The 19,501-nt window shown below is 48.4% G+C and overlaps 1 protein-coding gene across 4 annotated transcripts in view; it reads right to left on the reverse strand.

The window, feature by feature from the left end:
• LOC139562199 (echinoderm microtubule-associated protein-like 6) overlaps positions 1–19,501 on the reverse strand; it is a 126,308-nt gene that overhangs the window by 4,329 nt on the left and 102,478 nt on the right. For all 4 annotated transcript variants that reach the window (XM_071379646.1, XM_071379643.1, XM_071379645.1 and 1 more), the window contains one exon: positions 1,669–1,831. In XM_071379646.1, the coding sequence (XP_071235747.1) occupies positions 1,669–1,831 (163 nt within the window). The remainder of the gene's footprint in view (positions 1–1,668; positions 1,832–19,501) is intronic.

The following is a 19,501-nucleotide window of genomic DNA, read 5'->3' on the forward strand; positions in this document are numbered from 1 at the left end:
TTTGGCTGTTTTACTTTAGTCCCTTATTGCAAACAGGATGCATGTTTTGGGATATTTATTCTGTACAGGCTTCCTTCTTTTCACTCTGTCATTTAGTTTAGTATTGTGGAGTAACTACAATGATGTTGATCCGTCCTTAGTTTTCTATCACAGCCATTAAACTAACTGTTTTAAAGTCAACATTGGCCTCATGGTGAAATCCCTGAGTGGTTTACTTCCTCTCCGAGAACTGAGTTAGGAAGGACACCTGTATCTTTGTTGTGACTGGGTGTATTGATACACCATCCAAAGTGTAATTAATAACTTCACCATGCTCAAAGGGATATTCAATAAGTGCCCATCTTTGCAAGGCATTGGAAAATCTCCCTGGTCTTTGTGTTTGAAATTCACTGCTCGACTGAGGGACCTTACAGATAATTGTATGTGTGGGGTACAGAGATGAGGTAGTCATTCAAAAATCACGTTAAACACTATTATTGCACACAGAGTGAGTCCATGCAACTCCATGCACATTTTTACATCTGAACTTATTTAGGCTTGTCATAATGGGTTGAATACATATTGACTTGACATTTCAGCTTTTCATTTTTAATAACATTTGTAAAACATTTCTAAAAACATAATTTCACTGACACTGAGGTACAGTGTGAGGCCAGTGATACAAAATCTCAATTTAATCAATTTTAAATTCAGGCTGTAACACAACAAAATGTGGAAAAAGTCAAGGGGTGTGAATACTTTCTGAAGGCACTGCATCTACCAGCACTCTCTGTACAGCGCAGTCTGCACAGCTAGGAAGGAAAGAAAATAAAGTGGCATATCATTTTCCATATTACAAATGTGTTAAAGATATAGAAGCCTCATCACTACTTCATGTTAATTGTTGTGCTTTTAATCAACAAAAATATGGATTTACAATGAAATCGTATTGAGGTTACTCCATTATATAACTTAAAATTGCAGGAGGACCATGGCAAACTATACTTGTCCCTCCCCTTCAAGGCACAGTCACATGTACTTGTAATTGTACACTGAGGACAGGTTAAATTTAGAAGGCCAAGTCACCATCTTACTCTTTCTCTGGTCGTCATGTGGCAGTCATAGCGACATTCCGTAAAAGGGGTAAAGCTTTCCATAACAGCAAAGAATGGGTCTGAGTCTATAGGAATACCTCAAATACCTCAGATAGGGCTCCTTTTTAGCACACTGAAGCCTGTCAGGTTACTCTGGGGCGGCTCCAGGCTACTGTTAACTAGAAGGGGACTTGGCTATAAACGATTATGACCTGCCTGCCATATATGTGTGAGTCTAAATATAGGTGTTTTCCACTCTCAGCATGCTTTGGAATGGATATACGAGTATCCATCATGGTGAGAACACACTGTGCAACATGATCAAATGGTCAAGAGGGCTGTATTAAAAAGACAACACTGACACGGTTGCAGTGATGGTAAAAAAAAAGGCTTTTATGAGACCATTCAAACATAATGACCTTGACAGCAAAAGAAAATGGACCTCATTCCACTATCTATTTTGTGTGCGGTTTAGAAAATACAGTATGTATGTCAGCCTATCAAAACCCCCATGGCTTGTAACAACAACAACAAGACTCAGTCTGTTTTTAAAACCCCTGCAGCTGTATTCTACTTCACGTTCAGTGTGGCATACCTCGATGAACCTGCTGTCTGCAGAGAAGTCCATCTGGATAACGAAGCTGGAGATGTCCTTACAGTAGCCCACGCGGTTTAGTGTGGGGCCCAATGTAAGGTCATACAGGTCAACCGTACTCTCCACTGAGCCCACTGCCAGGAGGTGTTTGTCTGGACTGAACCTGAAAGGGTCACAGAATAGACATACTGTACATAATGTATTTATGACATTGGACCACACAAACATTCTCATAATTAAAATGTAATTGACTGGCCTTTAACTGACCCAATGCCATTTAAAATGAGTTCACTTCCCCTTTTGGTTAAATCAGAGTCTCCAGAGTTTGAAAAATTAAATTGTTTAATTTTGGTTAGTTGTTTCCTTGGTTGTAACCATGGGTTAAATTGGGAATTCAGATTTGGGGGAGCCATATTTTGGGATTAGGGTTGAGCCAGGGTTGAACATAAGGCTATGGTTAGAGTAATGCAAAATTTGGGTTAGGTTTGTGGTTGAGGCTAGGGTTAAGATTGAACAGGGATTTGGACATGAAACAGGCTAGTTTTGAGGCTAGAGTTAGGTTTGAACCAGGATGTGGACATGAAGCACTGTTAGGTTTGTGGTTGAGGCTAGCGTTGTTAAGGGTTAGGGATGTGGCCAGTGTTGTGGTTGAGGCTAGGGTTGGGGTTGTTGCTAGGGCTGTGGTATAGGTTAGAGTTGTGGTTAGGTTTGAACCTAGGTTGAAGATGTCAAAGGTTAAGACAACAAGGTTCTAATATCCCATAACTCTTTGAGAAAATGGGGCCAGCGTTGCTAGTTAGCAATGGTGCTAGTCGTTATCAATGGCACTGGTCAAATGAATTTGTTTATTTTCGAATGCTGCTTGATGTAATAATTACGTTGGGTTAACCTGTACATTTTCAACCTAGGGTTGAACTGGGATGAGGACATGATGCTAGGGCAAGGTTTACTGCCAGGATGTGGACATGATGCTAGGGCAAGGTTTACTGCCAGGATGTGGACATGAAGCTAGGATTAGGGCTGATGCGAGGGTTACTGCCAGGATGTGGACATGAAGCTAGTGTTAGGGGTGATGCTAAGGTTAGTTACTGCCAGGATGTGGAAATGAAGTTAGGTTTAGGGCTGATGCTAAGGTTAGTTACTGCCAGGATGTGGAAATGAAGTTAGGGTTAGGGCTGATGTTAGGGTTACTGCCAGGATGTGGACATGAAGCTAGGGTTAGGGATGATGCTAGAGTTATTGCCAGGATGTGGACATGAAGCTAGGGTTAGGGCTGATGCTAGGGTTAGTTACTGCCAGGATGTGGACATGAAGCTAGGGTTAGGGTTGATTCTAGGGTTCGGTACTGCCAGGATGTAGACATGAAGCTAGGGTTAGGGCTGATGCTAGGGTTAGGTACTGCCAGGATATGGACATGAAGCTAGGGTTAGGGTTGATGCTAGGGTTTGTCACTGCCAGGATGTGGACATGAAGCTAGGGTTAGGGCTGATGCTAGGGTTACTGCCAGGATGTGGACATGAAGCTAGGGTTAGGGCTGATGCTAGGGTTACTGCCAGGATGTGGACATGAAGCTCTGGTTAGGGCTGATGCTAGGGTTAGTTACTGCCAGTATGTGGACATGAAGCTTGGGTTAGGGCTGATGCTAGGGTTACTGCCAGGAAGTAGACATGAAGCTAGGGTTAGGGCTGATGCTAGGGTTAGTTACTGCCAGGATGTGGACATGAAGCTAGGGTTAGGGCTGATGCTAGAGTTATTGCCAGGATGTGGACATGAAGCTAGGGTTAGGGCTGATGCTAGAGTTACTGCCAGGATGTGGACATGAAGCTAGGGTTAGGGCTGATGCTAGGGTTACTGCCAGGATGTGGACATGAAGCTCTGGTTAGGGCTGATGCTAGGGTTAGTTACTGCCAGTATGTGGACATGAAGCTTGGGTTAGGGCTGATGCTAGGGTTACTGCCAGGAAGTAGACATGAAGCTAGGGTTAGGGCTGATGCTAGGGTTAGTTACTGCCAGGATGTGGACATGAAGCTAGGGTTAGGGCTGATGCTAGAGTTATTGCCAGGATGTGGACATGAAGCTAGGGTTAGGGCTGATGCTAGGGTTAGTTACTGCCAGGATATGGACATGAAGCTAGGGTTAGGGCTGATGTTAGGGTTACTGCTAGGATGTAGACACGAAGCTAGGGTTAGGGCTGATGCTAGGGTTACTGCCAGGATGTAGACATGAAGCTAGGGTTAGGGCTGATGCTAGGGTTTGTTACTGCCAGATGTGGACATGAAGCTAGGGTTAGGGCTGATGCTTGGGTTACTGCCAGGATGTGGACATGAAGCTAGGGTTAGGGCTGATGCTAGGGTTACTGCCAGGATGTGGACATGAAGCTCGGGTTAGGGCTGATGCTAGGGTTAGTTACTGCCAGTATGTGGACATGAAGCTTGGGTTAGGGCTGATGCTAGGGTTACTGCCAGGAAGTAGACATGAAGCTAGGGTTAGGGCTGATGCTAGGGTTAGTTACTGCCAGGAAATCGACATGAAGCTAGGATTAGGGCTGATGCTAGGGATACTTACTGTCAGGATATGGACATGAAGCTAGGGTTAGGGCTGATGCTAGGGTTACTGCCAGGATGTAGACATGAAGCTAGGGTTAGGGTTGATGCTAGGGTCAGTTACTGCCAGGATGTGGACATGAAGCTAGGGTTAGGGCTGATACTAGGGTTACTGCCAGGAAATGGACATGTAGCTAGGGTTAGGGCTGATGCTAGGGTTACTGCTAGGATGTGGACATGAAGCTCGGGTTAGGGCTGATGCTAGGGTTAGTTACTGCCAGTATGTGGACATGAAGCTTGGGTTAGGGCTGATGCTAGGGTTACTGCCAGGAAGTAGACATGAAGCTAGGGTTAGGGCTGATGCTAGGGTTAGTTACTGCCAGGAAATCGACATGAAGCTAGGATTAGGGCTGATGCTAGGGATACTTACTGTCAGGATATGGACATGAAGCTAGGGTTAGGGCTGATGCTAGGGTTACTGCCAGGATGTAGACATGAAGCTAGGGTTAGGGTTGATGCTAGGGTTAGTTACTGCCAGGATGTGGACATGAAGCTAGGGTTAGGGCTGATACTAGGGTTACTGCCAGGAAATGGACATGTAGCTAGGGTTAGGGCTGATGCTAGGGTTACTGCTAGGATGTGGACATGAAGCTAGGGTTAGGGCTGATGCTAGGGTTAGTTACTGCCAGGAAATCGACATGAAGCTAGGATTAGGGCTGATGCTAGGGATACTTACTGTCAGGATATGGACATGAAGCTAGGGTTAGGGCTGATGCTAGGGTTACTGCCAGGATGTAGACATGAAGCTAGGGTTAGGGTTGATGCTAGGGTTAGTTACTGCCAGGATGTGGACATGAAGCTAGGGTTAGGGCTGATACTAGGGTTACTGCCAGGAAATGGACATGTAGCTAGGGTTAGGGCTGATGCTAGGGTTACTGCCAGGATGTGGACATGAAGCTAGGGTTAGGGCTGATGCTAGGCTTAGTTATTGCCAGGATGTGGACATGAAGCTAGGGTTAGGGTTGATGCTAGGGTTACTAACAGGATGTGGACATGAAGCTAGGGTTAGGGCTGATGCTAGGAAGTGGACATGAAGCTAAGATTAGGGCTGATGCTAGGGTTACTGCTAGGATGTGGACATGAAGCTAGGGTTAGGGCTGATGCTAGGCTTAGTTACTGCCAGGATGTGGACATGAAGCTAGGGTTGGGGCTGATGCTAGAGTTATTGCCAGGATGTGGACATGAAACTAGGGTTAGGGTTGATGCTAGGGTTACTGACAGGATGTGGACATGAAGCTAGGGTTAGGGTTGATGCTAGGGTTAGTTACTGCCAGGATATGGACAGGAAGCTAGGGTTAGGTTTGATGCTAGGGTTACTGCCATGATATGGACATGAAGCTCGGGTTAGGGTTGATGCTAGGGTTAATGCCAGGATGTGGACATGAAGCTAGGGTTAGGGTTGATTTTAGGGTTACTGCCAGGATCTGGACATGAAGCTAGGGTTAGGGTTGATGCTAGGGTTACTGCCAGGATGTGGCCATAAAGCTAGGGTTAGGGCTGATGCTAGGGTTAGTTACTGCCAGGATGTGGACATAAAGCTAGGGTTAGGGCTGATGCTAGGGTTAGTTACTGCCAGGATATGGACATGAAGCTAGGGTTAGGGCTGACATTAGGGTTACTGCTAGGATGTGGACATGAAGCTAGGGTTAGGGCTGATGCTAGGGTTACTGCCAGGATGTGGAAATGAACCTAGGATTAGGGTTGATTCTAGGGTTCGGTACTGCCAGGATGTAGACATGAAGCTAGGGTTAGGGCTGATGCTAGGGTTAGGTACTGCCAGGATATGGACATGAAGCTAGGGTTAGGGTTGATGCTAGGGTTACTGCCAGGATGTGGACATGAAGCTAGGGTTAGGGCTGATGCTAGGGTTAGTTACTGCCAGGAAATCGACATGAAGCTAGGATTAGGGCTGATGCGAGGGTTAGTTACTGCCAGGATATGGACATGAAGCTAGGGTTAGGGCTGATGCGAGGGTTACTGCCAGGATGTAGACATGAAGCTAGGGTTAGGGTTCATGCTAGGGTTAGGTACTCCCAGGATGTAGACATGAAGCTAGGGTTTGGGCTGATGCTAGGGTTAGTTACTGCCCGGATGTGGACATGAAGCTAGGGTTAGGGTTGATGCTAGGGTTAGTTACTGCCAGGATGTGGACATGAAGCTAGGGTTAGGGCTGATACTAGGGTTACTGCCAGGAAATGGACATGTAGCTAGGGTTAGGGCTGATGCTAGGGTTACTGCTAGGATGTGGACATGAAGCTAGTGTTAGGGTTGATGCTAGGGTTAGTTACTGCCAGGATATGGAAATGAAGCTAGGGTTAGGGTGGATGCTAGGCTTAGTTACTGCCAGGATGTGGACATGAAGCTAGGGTTAGGGCTGATGCTAGAGTTATTGCCAGGATGTGGACATGAAGCTGGGGTTAGGGTTGATGCTAGGCTTAGTTATTGCCAGGATGTGGACATGAAGCTAGGGTTAGGGTTGATGCTAGGGTTACTAACAGGATGTGGACATGAAGCTAGGGTTAGGGCTGATGCTAGGGTTACTGCTAGGAAGTGGACATGAAGCTAAGATTAGGGCTGATGCTAGGGTTACTGCTAGGATGTGGACATGAAGCTAGGGTTAGGGCTGATGCTAGGCTTAGTTACTGCCAGGATGTTGACATGAAGCTAGGGTTGGGGCTGATGCTAGAGTTATTGCAAGGATGTGGACATGAAGCTAGGGTTAGGGTTGATGCTAGGGTTACTGACAGGATGTGGACATGAAGCTAGGGTTAGGGTTGATGCTAGGGTTAGTTACTGCCAGGATATGGACAGGAAGCTAGGGTTAGGTTTGATGCTAGGGTTACTGCCATGATATGGACATGAAGCTCGGGTTAGGGTTGATGCTAGGGTTAATGCCAGGATGTGGACATGAAGCTAGGGTTAGGGTTGATTCTAGGGTTACTGCCAGGATCTGGACATGAAGCTAGGGTTAGGGCTGATGCTAGGGTTAGTTACTGCCAGGATGTGGACATGAAGCTAGGGTTAGGGCTGATGCTAGGGTTAGTTACTGCCAGGATGTGGACATGAAGCTAGGGTTAGGGCTGATGCTAGGGTTACTGCTAGGATGTGGACATGAAGCTAGGGTTAGGGCTGATGCTAGGGTTACTGCCAGGATGTGGAAATGAACCTAGGATTAGGGTTGATTCTAGGGTTCGGTACTGCCAGGATGTAGACATGAAGCTAGGGTTAGGGCTGATGCTAGGGTTAGGTACTGCCAGGATATGGACATGAAGCTAGGGTTAGGGTTGATGCTAGGGTTACTGCCAGGATGTGGACATGAAGCTAGGGTTAGGGCTGATGCTAGGGTTAGTTACTGCCAGGATGTGGACATGAAGCTAGGGTTAGGGCTGATGCTAGGGTTAGTTACTGCCAGGAAATCGACATGAAGCTAGGATTAGGGCTGATGCGAGGGTTAGTTACTGCCAGGATATGGACATGAAGCTAGGGTTAGGGCTGATGCTAGGGTTACTGCCAGGATGTAGACATGAAGCTAGGGTTAGGGTTCATGCTAGGGTTAGGTACTCCCAGGATGTAGACATGAAGCTAGGGTTTGGGCTGATGCTAGGGTTAGTTACTGCCCGGATGTGGACATGAAGCTAGGGTTAGGGTTGATGCTAGGGTTAGTTACTGCCAGGATGTGGACATGAAGCTGGGGTTAGGGTTGATGCTAGGGTTACTGCCAGGATGTGGACAAGAAGCTTGGGTTAGGGCTGATGCTATGGTTACTGCCAGGAAGTAGACATGAAGCTAGGGTTAGGGCTGATGCTAGGGTTAGTTACTGCCAGGAAATCGACATGAAGCTAGGATTAGGGCTGATGCTAGGGTTACTTACTGCCAGGATATGGACATGAAGCTAGGGTTAGGGCTGATACTAGGGTTACTGCCAGGAAATGGACATGTAGCTAGGGTTATGGCTGATGCTAGGGTTACTGCCAGGATGTGGACATGAAGCTAGGGTTAGGGCTGATGCTAGGGTTACTGCTAGGATGTGGACATGAAGCTAGGGTTAGGGCTGATGCTAGGGTTAGTTACTGCCAGGATGTGGACATGAAGCTAGGGTTAGGGTTGATGCTAGGCTTAGTTACTGCCAGGATGTGGACATGAAGCTAGGGTTAGGGCTGATGCTAGAGTTATTGCCAGGATGTGGACATGAAGCTAGGGTTAGGGTTGATGCTAGGGTTACTGCCAGGATGTGGACATGAAGCTTGGGTTAGGGCTGATGCTAGGGTTACTGCCAGGAAGTAGACATGAAGCTAGGGTTAGGGCTGATGCTAGGGTTAGTTACTGCCAGGAAATCGACATGAAGCTAGGATTAGGGCTGATGCTAGGGTTACTTACTGCCAGGATATGGACATGAAGCTAGGGTTAGGGCTGATGCTAGGATTACTGCCAGGATGTAGACATGAAGCTAGGGTTAGGGTTGATGCTAGGGTTAGTTACTGCCAGGATGTGGACATGAAGCTAGGGTTAGCGCTGATACTAGGGTTACTGCCAGGAAATGGACATGTAGCTAGGGTTAGGGCTGATGCTAGGGTTACTGCTAGGATGTGGACATGAAGCTAGTGTTAGGGTTGATGCTAGGGTTAGTTACTGCCAGGATATGGAAATGAAGCTAGGGTTAGGGTGGATGCTAGGCTTAGTTACTGCCAGGATGTGGACATGAAGCTAGGGTTAGGGCTGATGCTAGAGTTATTGCCAGGATGTGGACATGAAGCTGGGGTTAGGGTTGATGCTAGGCTTAGTTATTGCCAGGATGTGGACATGAAGCTAGGGTTAGGGTTGATGCTAGGGTTACTAACAGGATGTGGACATGAAGCTAGGGTTAGGGCTGATGCTAGGGTTACTGCTAGGAAGTGGACATGAAGCTAAGATTAGGGCTGATGCTAGGGTTACTGCTAGGATGTGGACATGAAGCTAGGGTTAGGGCTGATGCTAGGCTTAGTTACTGCCAGGATGTTGACATGAAGCTAGGGTTGGGGCTGATGCTAGAGTTATTGCCAGGATGTGGACATGAAGCTAGGGTTAGGGTTGATGCTAGGGTTACTGACAGGATGTGGACATGAAGCTAGGGTTAGGGTTGATGCTAGGGTTAGTTACTGCCAGGATATGGACAGGAAGCTAGGGTTAGGTTTGATGCTAGGGTTACTGCCATGATATGGACATGAAGCTCGGGTTAGGGTTGATGCTAGGGTTAATGCCAGGATGTGGACATGAAGCTAGGGTTAGGGTTGATTTTAGGGTTACTGCCAGGATCTGGACATGAAGCTAGGGTTAGGGCTGATGCTAGGGTTAGTTACTGCCAGGATGTGGACATAAAGCTAGGGTTAGGGCTGATGCTAGGGTTAGTTACTGCCAGGATATGGACATGAAGCTAGGGTTAGGGCTGACATTAGGGTTACTGCTAGGATGTGGACATGAAGCTAGGGTTAGGGCTGATGCTAGGGTTACTGCCAGGATGTGGACATGAAGCTAGGATTAGGGTTGATTCTAGGGTTCGGTACTGCCAGGATGTAGACATGAAGCTAGGGTTAGGGCTGATGCTAGGGTTAGGTACTGCCAGGATATGGACATGAAGCTAGGGTTAGGGTTGATGCTAGGGTTACTGCCAGGATGTGGACATGAAGCTAGGGTTAGGGCTGATGCTAGGGTTAGTTACTGCCAGTATGTGGACATGAAGCTAGGGTTAGGGCTGATGCTAGGGTTAGTTACTGCCAGGAAATCGACATGAAGCTAGGATTAGGGCTGATGCGAGGGTTAGTTACTGCCAGGATATGGACATGAAGCTAGGGTTAGGGCTGATGCGAGGGTTACTGCCAGGATGTAGACATGAAGCTAGGGTTAGGGTTCATGCTAGGGTTAGGTACTCCCAGGATGTAGACATGAAGCTAGGGTTTGGGCTGATGCTAGGGTTAGTTACTGCCCGGATGTGGACATGAAGCTAGGGTTAGGGTTGATGCTAGGGTTAGTTACTGCCAGGATGTGGACATGAAGCTGGGGTTAGGGTTGATGCTAGGGTTACTGCCAGGATGTGGACAAGAAGCTTGGGTTAGGGCTGATGCTATGGTTACTGCCAGGAAGTAGACATGAAGCTAGGGTTAGGGCTGATGCTAGGGTTAGTTACTGCCAGGAAATCGACATGAAGCTAGGATTAGGGCTGATGCTAGGGTTACTTACTGCCAGGATATGGACATGAAGCTAGGGTTAGGGCTGATACTAGGGTTACTGCCAGGAAATGGACATGTAGCTAGGGTTATGGCTGATGCTAGGGTTACTGCCAGGATGTGGACATGAAGCTAGGGTTAGGGCTGATGCTAGAGTTATTGCCAGGATGTGGACATGAAGCTAGGGTTAGGGCTGATGCTAGGCTTAGTTATTGCCAGGATGTGGACATGAAGCTAGGGTTAGGGTTGATGCTAGGCTTAGTTACTGCCAGGATGTGGACATGAAGCTAGGGTTAGGGCTGATGCTAGAGTTATTGCCAGGATGTGGACATGAAGCTAGGGTTAGGGTTGATGCTAGGGTTACTGCCAGGATGTGGACATGAAGCTTGGGTTAGGGCTGATGCTAGGGTTACTGCCAGGAAGTAGACATGAAGCTAGGGTTAGGGCTGATGCTAGGGTTAGGTACTGCCAGGATATGGACATGAAGCTAGGGTTAGGGTTGATGCTAGGGTTTGTCACTGCCAGGATATGGACATGAAGCTAGGGTTAGGGCTGATGCTAGGGTTACTGCCAGGATGTGGACATGAAGCTATGGTTAGGGCTGATGCTAGGGTTAGTTACTGCCAGTATGTGGACATGAAGCTTGGGTTAGGGCTGATGCTAGGGTTACTGCCAGGAAGTAGACATGAAGCTAGGGTTAGGGCTGATGCTAGGGTTAGTTACTGCCAGGAAATCGACATGAAGCTAGGATTAGGGCTGATGCGAGGGTTAGTTACTGCCAGGATATGGACATGAAGCTAGGGTTAGGGCTGATGCTAGGGTTACTGCCAGGATGTAGACATGAAGCTAGGGTTAGGGTTCATGCTAGGGTTAGGTACTCCCAGGATGTAGACATGAAGCTAGGGTTTGGGCTGATGCTAGGGTTAGTTACTGCCCGGATGTGGACATGAAGCTAGGGTTAGGGTTGATGCTAGGGTTAGTTACTGCCAGGATGTGGACATGAAGCTAGGGTTAGGGCTGATGCTAGGGTTACTGCTAGGATGTGGACATGAAGCTAGGGTTAGGGTTGATGCTAGGGTTAGTTACTGCCAGGATATGGACATGAAGCTAGGGTTAGGGTTGATGCTAGGGTTAGTTACTGCCAGGATGTGGACATGAAGCTAGGGTTAGCGCTGATACTAGGGTTACTGCCAGGAAATGGACATGTAGCTAGGGTTAGGGTTGATGCTAGGGTTACTGCCAGGATGTGGACATGAAGCTAGGGTTAGGGCTGATGCTAGGGTTACTGCTAGGAAGTGGACATGAAGCTAAGGTTAGGGCTGATGCTAGGGTTACTGCTAGGATGTGGACATGAAGCTAGGGTTAGGGCTGATGCTAGGCTTAGTTACTGCCAGGATGTGGACATGAAGCTAGGGTTAGGGCTGATGCTAGAGTTATTGCCAGGATGTGGACATGAAGCTAGGGTTAGGGTTGATGCTAGGGTTACTGCCAGGATGTGGACATGAAGCTAGGGTTAGGGCTGATGCTAGGGTTACTGCTAGGATGTGGACATGAAGCTAGGGTTAGGGCTGATGCTAGGGTTACTGCCAGGATGTGGACATGAAGCTAGGGTTAGGGTTGATGCTAGGGTTAGTTACTGCCAGGATATGGACAGGAAACTAGGGTTAGGTTTGATGCTAGGGTTACTGCCATGATATGGACATGAAGCTCGGGTTAGGGTTGATGCTAGGGTTACTGCCAGGATGTGGACATGAAGCTAGGGTTAGGGTTGATTCTAGGGTTACTGCCAGGATCTGGACATGAAGCTAGGGTTAGGGTTGATGCTAGGGTTTGTCACTGCCAGGATGTGGACATGAAGCTAGGGTTAGGGCTGATGCTAGGGTTACTGCCAGGATGTGGACATGAAGCTAGGGTTAGGGCTGATGCTAGGGTTAGTTACTGCCAGGATGTGGACATGAAGCTCGGGTTAGGGCTGATGCTAGGGTTACTGCCAGGAAGTAGACATGAAGCTAGGGTTAGGGCTGATGCTAGGGTTAGTTACTGCCAGGAAATCGACATGAAGCTAGGATTAGGGCTGATGCTAGGGTTAGTTACTGCCAGGATATGGACATGAAGCTAGGGTTAGGGCTGATGCTAGGGTTACTGCCAGGATGTAGACATGAAGCTAGGGTTAGGGTTCTTGCTGATGCTAGGGTTACTGCTAGGATGTGGACATGAAGCTAGGGTTAGGGTTGATGCTAGGGTTAGTTACTGCCAGGATGTGGACATGAAGCTCGGGTTAGGGCTGATGCTAGGGTTAGTTACTGCCAGTATGTGGACATGAAGCTTGGGTTAGGGCTGATGCTAGGGTTACTGCCAGGAAGTAGACATGAAGCTAGGGTTAGGGCTGATGCTAGGGTTAGTTACTGCCAGGAAATCGACATGAAGCTAGGATTAGGGCTGATGCGAGGGTTAGTTACTGCCAGGATATGGACATGAAGCTAGGGTTAGGGCTGATGCTAGGGTTACTGCCAGGATGTAGACATGAAGCTAGGGTTAGGGTTCATGCTAGGGTTAGGTACTCCCAGGATGTAGACATGAAGCTAGGGTTTGGGCTGATGCTAGGGTTAGTTACTGCCCGGATGTGGACATGAAGCTAGGGTTAGGGTTGATGCTAGGGTTAGTTACTGCCAGGATGTGGACATGAAGCTAGGGTTAGGGCTGATGCTAGGGTTACTGCTAGGATGTGGACATGAAGCTAGGGTTAGGGTTGATGCTAGGGTTAGTTACTGCCAGGATATGGACATGAAGCTAGGGTTAGGGTTGATGCTAGGCTTAGTTACTGCCAGGATGTGGACATGAAGCTAGGGTTAGGGCTGATGCTAGAGTTATTGCCAGGATGTGGACATGAAGCTAGGGTTAGGGTTGATGCTAGGGTTACTGCCAGGATGTGGACATGAAGCTTGGGTTAGGGCTGATGCTAGGGTTACTGCCAGGAAGTAGACATGAAGCTAGGGTTAGGGCTGATGCTAGGGTTAGTTACTGCCAGGAAATCAACATGAAGCTAGGATTAGGGCTGATGCTAGGGTTACTTACTGCCAGGATATGGACATGAAGCTAGGGTTAGGGCTGATGCTAGGATTACTGCCAGGATGTAGACATGAAGCTAGGGTTAGGGTTGATGCTAGGGTTACTGCCAGGATGTGGACATGAAGCTAGGGTTAGGGCTGATGCTAGGGTTACTGCTAGGAAGTGGACATGAAGCTAAGGTTAGGGCTGATGCTAGGGTTACTGCTAGGATGTGGACATGAAGCTAGGGTTAGGGCTGATGCTAGGCTTAGTTACTGCCAGGATGTGGACATGAAGCTAGGGTTAGGGCTGATGCTAGAGTTATTGCCAGGATGTGGACATGAAGCTAGGGTTAGGGTTGATGCTAGGGTTACTGCCAGGATGTGGACATGAAGCTAGGGTTAGGGCTGATGCTAGGGTTACTGCTAGGATGTGGACATGAAGCTAGGGTTAGGGCTGATGCTAGGGTTACTGCCAGGATGTGGACATGAAGCTAGGGTTAGGGTTGATGCTAGGGTTAGTTACTGCCAGGATATGGACAGGAAACTAGGGTTAGGTTTGATGCTAGGGTTACTGCCATGATATGGACATGAAGCTCGGGTTAGGGTTGATGCTAGGGTTACTGCCAGGATGTGGACATGAAGCTAGGGTTAGGGTTGATTCTAGGGTTACTGCCAGGATCTGGACATGAAGCTAGGGTTAGGGCTGATGCTAGGGTTACTGCTAGGATGTGGACATGAAGCTAGGGTTAGGGTTGATGCTAGGGTTAGTTACTGCCAGGATATGGACATGAAGCTAGGGTTAGGGCTGATGCGAGGGTTACTGCCAGGATGTAGACATGAAGCTAGGGTTAGGGCTGATACTAGGGTTACTGCCAGGATGTAGACATGAAGCTAGGGTTAGGGCTGATGCTAGGGTAACTGCCAGGATGTGGACATGAAGCTAGGGTTAGGGCTGATGCTAGAGTTATTGCCAGGATGTGGACATGAACCTAAGGTGAGGGCTGATGCTAGGGTTACTGCTAGGATGTGGACAAGAAGCTAGGGTTAGGGTTGATGCTAGGGTTACTGCCAGGATATGTACATGAAGCTAGGGTTAGGGCTGATGCTAGGGTTAGTTACTGCCAGTATGTGGACATGAAGCTTGGGTTAGGGCTGATGCTAGGGTTACTAACAGGAAGTAGACATGAAGCTAGGGTTAGGGCTGATGCTAGGGTTAGTTACTGCCAGGATGTGGACATGAAGCTAGGGTTAGGGCTGATGCTAGGGTTACTGCCAGGATGTGGACATGAAGCTCGGGTTAGGGCTGATGCTAGGGTTAGTTACTGCCAGTATGTGGACATGAAGCTTGGGTTAGGGCTGATGCTAGGGTTACTGCCAGGAAGTAGACATGAAGCTAGGGTTAGGGCTGATGCTAGGGTTAGTTACTGCCAGGAAATCGACATGAAGCTAGGATTAGGGCTGATGCGAGGGTTAGTTACTGCCAGGATATGGACATGAAGCTAGGGTTAGGGCTGATGCTAGGGTTACTGCCAGGATGTAGACATGAAGCTAGGGTTAGGGTTCATGCTAGGGTTAGGTACTCCCAGGATGTAGACATGAAGCTAGGGTTTGGGCTGATGCTAGGGTTATTTACTGCCCGGATGTGGACATGAAGCTAGGGTTAGGGTTGATGCTAGGGTTAGTTACTGCCAGGATGTGGACATGAAGCTTGGGTTAGGGTTGATGCTAGGGTTACTGCCAGGATGTGGACATAAAGCTAGGGTTAGGGCTGATGCTAGGGTTAGTTACTGCCAGGATGTGGACATAAAGCTAGGGTTAGGGCTGATGCTAGGGTTAGTTACTGCCAGGATATGGACATGAAGCTAGGGTTAGGGCTGATATTAGGGTTACTGCTAGGATGTCGACATGAAGCTAGGGTTAGGGCTGATGCTAGGGTTACTGCCAGGATGTGGAAATGAACCTAGGGTTAGGGTTCATGCTAGGGTTAGGTACTCCCAGGATGTAGACATGAAGTTAGGGTTTGGGCTGATGCTAGGGTTACTGCTAGGATGTGGAAATGAAGCTAGGGTTAGGGTTCATGCTAGGGTTAGGTACTCCCAGGATGTAGACATGAAGCTAGGGTTTGGGCTGATGCTAGGGTTAGTTACTGCCCGGATGTGGACATGAAGCTAGGGTTAGGGTTGATGCTAGGGTTAGTTACTGCCAGGATGTGGACATGAAGCTAGGGTTAGGGCTGATACTAGGGTTACTGCCAGGAAATGGACATGTAGCTAGGGTTAGGGCTGATGCTAGGGTTACTGCTAGGATGTGGACATGAAGCTAGGGTTAGGGTTGATGCTAGGGTTAGTTACTGCCAGGATATGGACATGAAGCTAGGGTTAGGGTTGATGCTAGGCTTAGTTACTGCCAGGATGTGGACATGAAGCTAGGGTTAGGGCTGATGCTAGAGTTATTGCCAGGATGTGGACATGAAGCTAGGGTTAGGGTTGATGCTAGGGTTACTGCCAGGATGTGGACATGAAGCTAGGGTTAGGGCTGATGCTAGGGTTACTGCTAGGAAGTGGACATGAAGCTAAGGTTAGGGCTGATGCTAGGGTTACTGCCAGGATGTGGACATGAAGTTAGGGTTAGGGTTGATGCTAGGGTTAGTTACTGCCAGTATGTGGACATGAAGCTTGGGTTAGGGCTGATGCTAGGGTTACTGCCAGGAAGTAGACATGAAGCTAGGGTTAGGGCTGATGCTAGGGTTAGTTACTGCCAGGAAATCGACATGAAGCTAGGATTAGGGCTGATGCGAGGGTTAGTTACTGCCAGGATATGGACATGAAGCTAGGGTTAGGGCTGATGCTAGGGTTACTGCCAGGATGTAGACATGAAGCTAGGGTTAGGGTTCATGCTAGGGTTAGGTACTCCCAGGATGTAGACATGAAGCTAGGGTTTGGGCTGATGCTAGGGTTAGTTACTGCCCGGATGTGGACATGAAGCTAGGGTTAGGGTTGATGCTAGGGTTAGTTACTGCCAGGATGTGGACATGAAGCTAGGGTTAGGGCTGATGCTAGGGTTACTGCTAGGATGTGGACATGAAGCTAGGGTTAGGGTTGATGCTAGGGTTAGTTACTGCCAGGATATGGACATGAAGCTAGGGTTAGGGTTGATGCTAGGCTTAGTTACTGCCAGGATGTGGACAAGAAGCTAGGGTTAGGGCTGATGCTAGAGTTATTGCCAGGATGTGGACATGAAGCTAGGGTTAGGGTTGATGCTAGGGTTACTGCCAGGATGTGGACATGAAGCTTGGGTTAGGGCTGATGCTAGGGTTACTGCCAGGAAGTAGACATGAAGCTAGGGTTAGGGCTGATGCTAGGGTTAGTTACTGCCAGGAAATCGACATGAAGCTAGGATTAGGGCTGATGCTAGGGTTACTTACTGCCAGGATATGGACATGAAGCTAGGGTTAGGGTTGATGCTAGGGTTAGTTACTGCCAGGATGTGGACATGAAGCTAGGGTTAGGGCTGATGCTAGGGTTACTGCCAGGATGTAGACATGAAGCTAGGGTTAGGGTTGATGCTAGGGTTAGTTACTGCCAGGATGTGGACATGAAGCTAGGGTTAGCGCTGATACTAGGGTTACTGCCAGGAAATGGACATGTAGCTAGGGTTAGGGCTGATGCTAGGGTTACTGCTAGGATGTGGACATGAAGCTAGGGTTAGGGTTGATGCTAGGGTTAGTTACTGCCAGGATGTGGACATGAAGCTAGGGTTAGGGCTGATGCTAGAGTTATTGCCAGGATGTGGACATGAAGCTAGGGTTAGGGCTGATGCTAGGCTTAGTTATTGCCAGGATGTGGACATGAAGCTAGGGTTAGGGTTGATGCTAGGGTTACTGCCAGGATGTGGACATGAAGCTTGGGTTAGGGCTGATGCTAGGGTTACTGCCAGGAAGTAGACATGAAGCTAGGGTTAGGGCTGATGCTAGGCTTAGTTATTGCCAGGATGTGGACATGAAGCTAGGGTTAGGGTTGATGCTAGGGTTACTGCCAGGATGTGGACATGAAGCTTGGGTTAGGGATGATGCTAGGGTTACTGCCAGGAAGTAGACATGAAGCTAGGGTTAGGGCTGATGCTAGGGTTAGTTACTGCCAGGATGTGGACATAAAGCTAGGGTTAGGGCTGATGCTAGGGTTAGTTACTGCCAGGATATGGACATGAAGCTAGGGTTAGGGCTGATATTAGGGTTACTGCTAGGATGTCGACATGAAGCTAGGGTTAGGGCTGATGCTAGGGTTACTGCCAGGATGTGGAAATGAACCTAGGGTTAGGGTTCATGCTAGGGTTAGGTACTCCCAGGATGTAGACATGAAGTTAGGGTTTGGGCTGATGCTAGGGTTACTGCTAGGATGTGGAAATGAAGCTAGGGTTAGGGTTCATGCTAGGGTTAGGTACTCCCAGGATGTAGACATGAAGCTAGGGTTTGGGCTGATGCTAGGGTTAGTTACTGCCCGGATGTGGACATGAAGCTAGGGTTAGGGTTGATGCTAGGGTTAGTTACTGCCAGGATGTGGACATGAAGCTAGGGTTAGGGCTGATACTAGGGTTACTGCCAGGAAATGGACATGTAGCTAGGGTTAGGGCTGATGCTAGGGTTACTGCTAGGATGTGGACATGAAGCTAGGGTTAGGGTTGATGCTAGGGTTAGTTACTGCCAGGATATGGACATGAAGCTAGGGTTAGGGTTGATGCTAGGCTTAGTTACTGCCAGGATGTGGACATGAAGCTAGGGTTAGGGCTGATGCTAGAGTTATTGCCAGGATGTGGACATGAAGCTAGGGTTAGGGTTGATGCTAGGGTTACTGCCAGGATGTGGACATGAAGCTAGGGTTAGGGCTGATGCTAGGGTTACTGCTAGGAAGTGGACATGAAGCTAGGGTTAGGGCTGATGCTAGGGTTACTGCCAGGATGTGGACATGAAGCTAGGGTTAGGGCTGATGCTAGGGTTAGTTACTGCCAGTATGTGGACATGAAGCTTGGGTTAGGGCTGATGCTAGGGTTACTGCCAGGAAGTAGACATGAAGCTAGGGTTAGGGCTGATGCTAGGGTTAGTTACTGCCAGGAAATCGACATGAAGCTAGGATTAGGGCTGATGCGAGGGTTAGTTACTGCCAGGATATGGACATGAAGCTAGGGTTAGGGCTGATGCTAGGGTTACTGCCAGGATGTAGACATGAAGCTAGGGTTAGGGTTCATGCTAGGGTTAGGTACTCCCAGGATGTAGACATGAAGCTAGGGTTTGGGCTGATGCTAGGGTTAGTTACTGCCCGGATGTGGACATGAAGCTAGGGTTAGGGTTGATGCTAGGGTTAGTTACTGCCAGGATGTGGACATGAAGCTAGGGTTAGGGCTGATGCTAGGGTTACTGCTAGGATGTGGACATGAAGCTAGGGTTAGGGTTGATGCTAGGGTTAGTTACTGCCAGGATATGGACATGAAGCTAGGGTTAGGGTTGATGCTAGGCTTAGTTACTGCCAGGATGTGGACAAGAAGCTAGGGTTAGGGCTGATGCTAGAGTTATTGCCAGGATGTGGACATGAAGCTAGGGTTAGGGTTGATGCTAGGGTTACTGCCAGGATGTGGACATGAAGCTTGGGTTAGGGCTGATGCTAGGGTTACTGCCAGGAAGTAGACATGAAGCTAGGGTTAGGGCTGATGCTAGGGTTAGTTACTGCCAGGAAATCGACATGAAGCTAGGATTAGGGCTGATGCTAGGGTTACTTACTGCCAGGATATGGACATGAAGCTAGGGTTAGGGTTGATGCTAGGGTTAGTTACTGCCAGGATGTGGACATGAAGCTAGGGTTAGCGCTGATACTAGGGTTACTGCCAGGATGTAGACATGAAGCTAGGGTTAGGGTTGATGCTAGGGTTAGTTACTGCCAGGATGTGGACATGAAGCTAGGGTTAGCGCTGATACTAGGGTTAGTTACTG

The sequence above is a fragment of the Salvelinus alpinus genome, chromosome 32 (genome assembly GCF_045679555.1).
Source record: "Salvelinus alpinus chromosome 32, SLU_Salpinus.1, whole genome shotgun sequence".
In the NCBI taxonomy this organism is placed as follows: Eukaryota; Metazoa; Chordata; class Actinopteri; order Salmoniformes; family Salmonidae; genus Salvelinus; species Salvelinus alpinus.